We start from the raw sequence: 8,369 nt of genomic DNA on the forward strand, positions 1-8,369 counted from the left end.
TTTGCTTTCCTGGGGAGTCAGGCAGGGGCATCAGGGGCTGCTGATCTGTGGTTGTAGATGCTTTCTGTCACAGGAGGCAGGTAGGGTGGACCACAGTGACCACACCACCTCATTTCCTCTGCCCTGTTATCACACTGAATCATGTCACGGACTAGCCTTTGGGACGGAAGATCTGACTGCAGACCCACAGCTGTGAAGGAGTAAAGTACATTTCATCTCATTTGGTTTCACTGTCACATTAACCACATTGGGCGGGGAGAAGGCCACAAGGTATCATGTTGGTATGAACACAGCAAAGGAACTTTTGTTTAAAGAAAAAAATCATCAGTGCTGCAAAGACTTTCCATGATTCCACACCCACCCTGAAAGCCCCCTCACCACAGGAAGTGTGCTGACCAGTGAGGGAAATAAAAGGGTTCCTGAGGAGTCTGGTCCACACTCTTCTCGCACAGCTCAGCAAGACCTCAGCCATGAGACTTCTCCTCCTGACTTTCCTGGGAGTCTGCTGCCTCACCTCGTACAATGTGGAAGGTAAGCCGAACAGCTGCTAATGGGACAAGGAACAGGTGGGCTCGTATACTAGGTTTGACTTGGGTTTTGATTAGAATAAACTGCTTTGTCCAGGTAAGCCTCAAACTTCCCATATGCAAAAAAGGAATGCTAGTTTCAACTCTCAGCCATTCTGGACTCATGGTTATTTATTTAAAATTGAGTGTTATATTTTGTCTATACATTGAACACTGTGAGCTGGAATTAAAATGGAATCAATCTGATTTTTTACTGATGACTATTTAAGCACATCAAATCTTCTCATAATGATATTTTATTAATGCTGGCAATGATTACAAATGGGTTGCTTGCTTTTGTTTACTTACTATTGATCTGATAAATTCTCAGACTTTTAAAGTTTCCTCACACTGGGGAATGAGCTCAAAGACTCATGTTTGGAAGCAAATCTATGTTTTCTACTTGAAAACATCAAACAAAAAATGACCAGAAGCTCATATCTTCATATCAAGAAAATCAATATTATCCTCAACTAAACAGAGGAGTCTGCCAATATTGCTGTGAATATTATCATTTATGATAGACTTCTTGAGTTTGTAAGGCAGCCTTTGATACTGAGTGTAACAGATAATACACACTCTGTTGACTAATGAACCTGGAAGATATACCCAGGTGAGACGCAGATGCACTGAGCTGTAGCTGAACGTTCAGTCGATGTTCCCTAAAGGGTCACCTTTTCCTACTGCTGGAGTTGATTTATAGACCTATTTGTATTCTGTTCTGTACACTTAGACTGTAATACCATAACTTCATCATACATTCTACAAGGACATTTAGGGAAGAAAGGAAACACAATCTGGAAATCCTTGACATTGGGCGAAAGAAGAAATATTGATGAAGGGAAAAACCTTCAAGAATATTCAATTAGGTATCATGCCACTAAATGACTGGCATTTTGCTGAGATGAGAGTGGTACCTCTCAGTTGCCTTTGTTTATTTGTTTCTTGAGCCCTGCTGGGGCTCAGAGCTGGGCAGGTGCAGTCTGCAGAGCCAGGGAACTCTGGACTTGCTCTCAGATTCCCATGTTTTCCTCTTGCAGGAGTTTTAAAAGACCTTGCTGGCATCTTAGTAGTGTCAACATGGGGCAAAAATGAATCTTTGCTTTGACTTAGTTCTGCAGCAGATGGGAAGCAATGCTTTGACAGGCCACCCGACACTGCTGAGAAGCAGCAGAAGTCCTAGTGAGGACGAGGACGATGGGGTTCTGCTGGCCCTCGGCATCCATGTACACCTGACACAGAGATGTATTGTTCTTAAGTGGTGACTGGTGACGGAAAGCTAAAAGAGGCCAGATTTTCTCTGAGTCCAGAGAAGTTCAGCATGAAGCGATACTGGCAGAGGCAGAGAGAGGGTAAGGAAGGTGCAGATTGGCATTGAGAGAAAAGGAAAGGAGCCATGAAGGAAAGCGGTGTGAGCAGACGGCCTCTGCTTCCATATTGCAGACAAATGCCTTCCTGTGGCAGCAGGACTCCAGGGCAAACTTGATCGTTATCAAGGTTGCTTGAGACCTCCGGCAGCTGTGATGCACACAGCAGCAGCTCCAGCTAGCGAGGGAGTTAGCACTTACAAACTTGGCCTATTTAGAGTTTACCAACTCCTTAATCTCGTTGACTCTCCTAGGATATTTTTCCTTGTGCAGTGGAAGGTAGTGTGAGGAATTTAAGAGTTCAATCCCGCTTGGTCCAGTCCTTTCATGACAAACCCTGAGGAATCTCTTCCATGGAAATGTTTCCCATGTGACTATTAAAAATGAGAACACGTGTATTTGTTCAGTCCAAAATGAACTGTGTTCTTTCCTTGAATGATAGCTTGTCTCACTGACACAATTCTGGCTGGCCCAAAACTCATTGTGTAGACCAGACAGAGAGTCACCTGCCTCTGACCCGCAATGCTCGGACTAAAGGAGTGCACCACCATGCCTGGCCACCTTATTACTTTTACTATGAAATTCCTGAGACAACACTACTGATCTTTTAAAATCAGCCAAACATTTACCACAGTACATAACGCACAGGTGACTCAGGGTGCCAATGTGAATTATTTTTTCCTCAAAGGAAGAAGTGGTTTTATACTCCTGTTACATTTTAGAGTATTTTAATAAGTGACTCTGAACTTGATACTTGTTGAGTTACAGTTTTATTTATGTTTTCGTTTTCTTTTTTCTAGGCGTGGGGACTGAAGTCCTAGAGGAGACTTTCTGTGTGAGCTTGACAACCCAGCCGCTGCCAGTTCAAAGAATCAAGACCTATACCATCAGGGAGGGCATACTGAAAGCAGTAATGTGAGTGTCTGCTCAAAGATATTGTTTCTATCTAGAAATATAGTAGGAAGAAGTGCTGCTCTCCTCAGGAAAAGTAGGGCACCGTGGAGGAAAGCTCAGTTTAGCCAACAGTCCATTCTGTCTATATTAATATTGTCTTCTTACTGTCCTGTCCAATGACGATTATTGAAAAAAATAAAAGAACATACACACCTTTTCCCCGTTTGCTCAACAGATGAGTCTGACTAGAAAATAGATGGACCCTGTGTCCAGTTTTGCTGGCCAGCCCGGGCTAGGACTTGCCTAAAGAGTCACACTAATGTAGGATACTTACTGTGTAGAGTGGCACACCTTATATGTGCTATACCTCAAGGAACACATCCAGAACTTTCCTACACTGTCTTCCAGAATCCTATATACACATCTAGAACTTTCCTACATTGTCTTCCAGAATTCCTTGTTCAGATGGAGCAGCTTTCTCTCTCTGATGCATACTTCACTCTTAGAAATTCACAAAAATTATCTCTAATTTCCCCCAAAGAGATTAGTAGTTTCAGGTTGGGAAAGGAAGGAGGTATGGAACAATTGAACTAGATGGTCCCAAGAGTCCAGTTTAGCTCCAGTATTTGGTACATGGTGAATTACAGTCACCGCCGGGCAGTGGTGGCACACTCCTTAATCCCAGCACTCGGGAGGCAGAGGCAGGTGGATCTCAATGAGTTCAAGGCCAGCCTGGTTTACAAACTGAGTTCCAGGACATCTGTTACACAGAGAAACCCTGTCTTGAAAACAAAACAAACAAACAAACAAACAAACAAACAAAGAATTACAGTCACCAGGAGCTGGCTGCCACCTGGAGGCTTCTCTCCCTTACTAAATTAGCTGACAAAATGAAGGTGCTTATAGATGGTTTCAGGGTTCTGAAAGATGGTTTCCTCTGCTGCTAATTTCTGTACAAATTCTCTTCCACTGGACAAGATGGCTGACATTACCTTTTCCTTGGACAAGATGGCTAACGTTATCTTTTCCTTGCGTCATAGTTTTGTCACCAAACGAGGAGTGAAAATCTGTGCTGATCCACACGCCAAATGGGTGAAAGCAGCGATCAAAACTGTGGACAGAAGGACCCGTGTCAAAAAGAACATGACTGAAACTAGTCCCACGAGAGCCCAGAGGTCCACCAGCACAGCCATGACTCTGTCTGGGTAGCGGTCTCCAGGACAGCGTTTCCTCAACAGCCCAACAGCTCATCTCCGTTTACAGGCTCATGGACTAACTGTGCTATATTTACCTTTTATGAAAATGTTACACGAATAAAGTTGTTTTTATTTTTTTAAATGACATTCAATTTAAATGTTATAAGTAATAAATATTTATTATTGATGACAGTTCTATATTTAATTTATTATATAAAGGGAAAGGTAGTATATCATTTATTTCTGTCTCATTGATCCCCCCCTCTCTCATCTCTGGTCCCCATGATGGGGGAGACACGTGGTCCAGTATTTATTGAAGATGGAAGCTGGCTTCATCACTCTTAGGTTCAGCTTGGAATAGTTCTCCAAAAGTGAGTTACAAATTATAACTGTGCCAGTGACAATTCATGATCTATTTCAGTTTCATAGTAGAGTATTATTTATAAAAGCAGTGAGAAATCATCCAGCTGTCCTCACATTACTATTCTGAGGGATAACAGCTCAGAAAGCGGCTGCACTCTGGCTCGACTTGAGCAAATTCTCTTACCTCTTGGTCGGTTGGTCAAGTAAAAGTCAATGCTTTGTGAATTAGGCAATAATCCCAGTACCTTATGATGGGTTCTGTTGCTGTCGGCGCTCTGGTTACTACTGTCTAAGCTCTGCATTACTACCTATGGACTCTCAATGCTCCCAAACATTGCCACATGGGATCTCTCTCAATGGGACCATGATTTACAGTACATTTTTGTTTAAATATTTGTCTGGTCACTCAATACCCCAAACTTACACTTCCTTGTGTCCTTATTAAATGGCTGATTGGACTCCAGTTTATGGTTCTGCTATCCAAGAAGCTGGTGGTTTACTCTGTGTTTGTTAAGCTGTCTAAAGAGCAAGAACCGACCTTACCCTGGTAGTTGAGTTGAAGAAAAATTCCTGAGGAGATACTGAGCGATATGAAGAACCTTTGGACATTCCTTCAGGGCATCTTGTTGGGCCAGTTCACTCCTGTCTATACAGAGAACCAGAATAGAAACCACTAACATGTCACTTTCCCGCAAAAGATCCAGCCACATTCTTCCCCATTGCTGTTTGTTCATAATGATTTTCAAAAATGTGTTAGACAAAACAAGACCTTAGTAAGCAGCAACAGCTTCCTTAGGAGGTGGGAAACTAAGAGTCACAGAAGATGAGCAGAGTAATTTTTTTATTTTTAAAAATAATTTATTAATTCATTTTTAATTTATATATACATGTGTGTGGCCTTTGTGAGTTTATGTGAACCACATGTATGCAGATGCCTAAGGAGACCAGAGGACATCAGATCCCCTGAAAGTGAAATTACATGCAGTGGTGAGATAATGTGGGTGCTGGAAAATGAACCTGGTTCTCTGGAAGAACAGCAAGTTCTTCACCAAGCTCGACACCACTGTGCCATCTCTCAACCCCTGACTTTTCTCATTTAATTATATATTTGTGCTTCCAAAATGACTCTCAGATGCTAGGGGATCATAACGGTAATAAGATGAATGAAGGAGATGGATAGTACTTGATTTCTCAGTTTTGAAGAATTTCGTTTAACAAATACTTGATTTTTATTAAGCAATGAAGGATACTTTCTTGCTTAGCTAGTGACGGCTCACCTAGCCATGCAACAAATCTCAATCAAAGACAAAACAACAGACGTAAAAGCGGTTCATTAACTTTCTTACAGCCGTTGCTCATTGATAGGCAGAGTTCAGACTGCACAGTTGGAAGCGAGGCTCCCGGGTTGAGCCCTTGAGCTGTTGAGCTCTCCTTCTCTTCAGAAGTCACTTCCCCCAGGACCTTGCTAACATGAAGGCATATTGACCAGGTGACCCGAGTAAACACAATACTCTTATGTAACCTGCGTACTTACTTTATAAATTAATTTATTTGATTTATAAGCACTTACTGAGGGTCTTATACATTCCAGACCTGAAAATTTAGTGAACAGAAGAAGTCCTCTTTATTCTCCTAGGTCCTCCCCTCTTTCCCTTCACTCTGGAATAGGAGGCTTTCTCTAGCTACTCGTCCAGCTTGTGCATTCCCAGGCATTCCCTGAGCACAGCAATGCAGATGTGAAACCAGACATCTTGTCTTTGGGCCCCCGAACTGACAGAAGCTTGCGGTGGGGATAACACAAAAGTGTGCAGGGTAATGTGTGAATTTCTAGGGAATGCAGAGCCTTGGGTGCACAGCAACAAATCTATTTAGATATTGCCTTGTAGGGAAGGTCTGGGCAGCTTTTTACCTTGAGACCAGATCTGAGACCAGAAGGATGAGTCAGAATTATCCAGTTCCAGTACATTCCAGGCAAGGGAAACAAACAGCGCTTATGAAAGATTGCTGAGGAGAATGGTCTTGATGTGCTAAGGAAGTGCAAGCATTTACTACATCTGAGAGACAAAAGGGAGGCCACACAGCAGTGCAAAGGGGCCAAGGGAGGTTGGAGAGACACTGGAGACACAGGAAGGTTCTGTCTTTCAGGCCAATGAGTATGTGCTGCATTTGAAAATCTGTGGGGAATTCTACACAGGCTGATGGGTTTAGAGTATAGAGAGCAAGACAGGGGCCAAGAAGCCAATTAGCAGGTGACTCTGGACTTAGTGACCTTTGAACTTGACCTGGCAGGCTCAGCTGCTCATGCCAAGTGCCCAGGTCAACAAACACCTCTCCAGTTTCTCTTGCTGCCTATGGCCAGGATCAGGATACAAGAAAATCACACTTACAGGTTTATCTTAGGATTTGTAGTATTTGCTGGCTAGGCTATGGTCAGATCTGTAGACAAACATTGGAGCTAATGCCTGCAGGATGTAGCAGTAAAGATTGAGAAGGAATATACCCAACATCAGTGTACTTACAGAGAATCCTAACCCAAGCCTGTTTTGATTTACTCAATTCCTGTGTGTTTGTTGAACTCCCACAGAATATGTGGGACTAGGATCTCCTTAGCTGTCATGAAGCCCATGACAGTCATCTGTCATTCCCAGTTGGGTGTTTTAGTCAGCCAAACTCAGGGCTTCTCTCATCTGATGTCATCTGCAAGATGAGGTCCTTCCCAAGTGCCTGATCAGCTCCCAGGCTTACTTAACTCTGTTATTGCTTATATTGCCCCGAAGCATCATTTTATTTGATTTGTCTTAGTAGCTGAAATTTGGGGCTGTGAACTTGATGTCTATCTAATACCTGGTATAATATCTGAACATGAGAAGTTTCCAATAAATTTTTATGAATATAAAATATCATGCACACACAAACACATATATCTATCTAATAAATACTTGATGTAGAGTGGTTGAAGAACCACAAAGGAAGGAGCTGGACCCCAGTCAGGAAGTTGGAGTGTGACTCAGATTTTACTACTGAGAAAATGACATAGGTGAGATCTATATAATAACTCAAAGGAGAGTTGTGCCGTGTGTACTTAAATACACTCTTGGAAAGTTTAAAATAAAAATTCTGCAAGAGAGGTGACATAAGAATTGTGCCTTTAAGCCCAAAAAGGAACTTGCCAGGAATAAATGGCAGTGTGGGTATTCTTGCCAGAAGAACCGCGTGAAAGAAATCATGGAGGCACCCAAGGGAAACTGCTTATGGATGAGAAGGCAAAAGAGCTCAGAGAGGAAAAGTAGCTGGAGGTCAGATTTGAAAGGCCCTGAGCAGAAGAGCAAGGCAAGACTTAAGAGGGGTTGGGGGTTGGGGTCAGAGGACAACATGATGCATCCAAGTTTAGAACAGTCACTTAGAGCAGTGGTTCTCAAACTGCAGGTTATGACCCGTCAGGGGTTGAATGACCCTTTCACAGGGGTCACCTAAGACCATCGGAAAACACAGATATTCACATTATGATTCAGAGCAGTAGCAAAATTACAGTTAATGAAGTCACAATGAAAATAATTTTATGGTTGGGGGCTACCACAACAGGAGGAACTATTTTAAAGGGTCTCAGCGTTAGGAAGGTCGAGAACCACTGACTTAAAGGAAGGTAGAAAATGGTTGAGGACAGTGGGGACCAGAGAGGTGATTGGTTCATTGGTGTGAGTTGGAGCCAGGGAGAGGTGTAGGAATATTCACAAGGCTGCAATGGATCTGGCTACCTACTAGATGTGGAATGAACTTAATAGATAAACTGAGGCTCCTCTGAGGTTTTCAGCTGGGGTGAGTGGTTAAGAATCCACAGCAGATTGGTAAGATTTTGGTCTAATTGCTGCTGTAGGTTCTGTTCTGGTAAACCCATTGTAAAGTATAGCCATCAGGAAGAGGGAGAGTTGGGAGAGAAGCAATGCATATCAGCTTGATATGCAAGCAGTTCAAACAGAGCCCAA

The 8,369-nt window shown here is 42.7% G+C and overlaps 1 protein-coding gene across 1 annotated transcript; it reads left to right on the forward strand.

Annotated features, from left to right (window-relative positions):
• The first annotated feature begins 431 nt into the window (after positions 1-431).
• Positions 432-4,092, forward strand: Xcl1 (X-C motif chemokine ligand 1). Its single transcript, XM_059281133.1, has 3 exons — positions 432-531; positions 2,734-2,848; positions 3,868-4,092. The coding sequence occupies exons 1-3, from the start codon at positions 471-473 to the stop codon at positions 4,034-4,036; spliced, it is 345 nt and encodes a 114-aa protein (XP_059137116.1). The 5' UTR covers positions 432-470; the 3' UTR covers positions 4,037-4,092.
• Positions 4,093-8,369: the final 4,277 nt, after the last annotated feature.

Source organism: Peromyscus eremicus, chromosome 15 (assembly GCF_949786415.1).
Source record: "Peromyscus eremicus chromosome 15, PerEre_H2_v1, whole genome shotgun sequence".
Lineage (NCBI taxonomy): Eukaryota > Metazoa > Chordata > Mammalia > Rodentia > Cricetidae > Peromyscus > Peromyscus eremicus.

Excerpts from the sequence above, each read along its gene's own strand:
- Xcl1 (XM_059281133.1), top strand. The coding sequence starts at position 471 with ATGAGACTTCTCCTCCTGACTTTCCTGGGAGTCTGCTGCCTCACCTCG. Across the intron at positions 532-2,733 it reads CACCTCGTACAATGTGGAAG|GCGTGGGGACTGAAGTCCTA; the intron begins GTAAGCCGAACA and ends TCTTTTTTCTAG. Across the intron at positions 2,849-3,867 it reads GGCATACTGAAAGCAGTAAT|TTTTGTCACCAAACGAGGAG; the intron begins GTGAGTGTCTGC and ends CTTGCGTCATAG.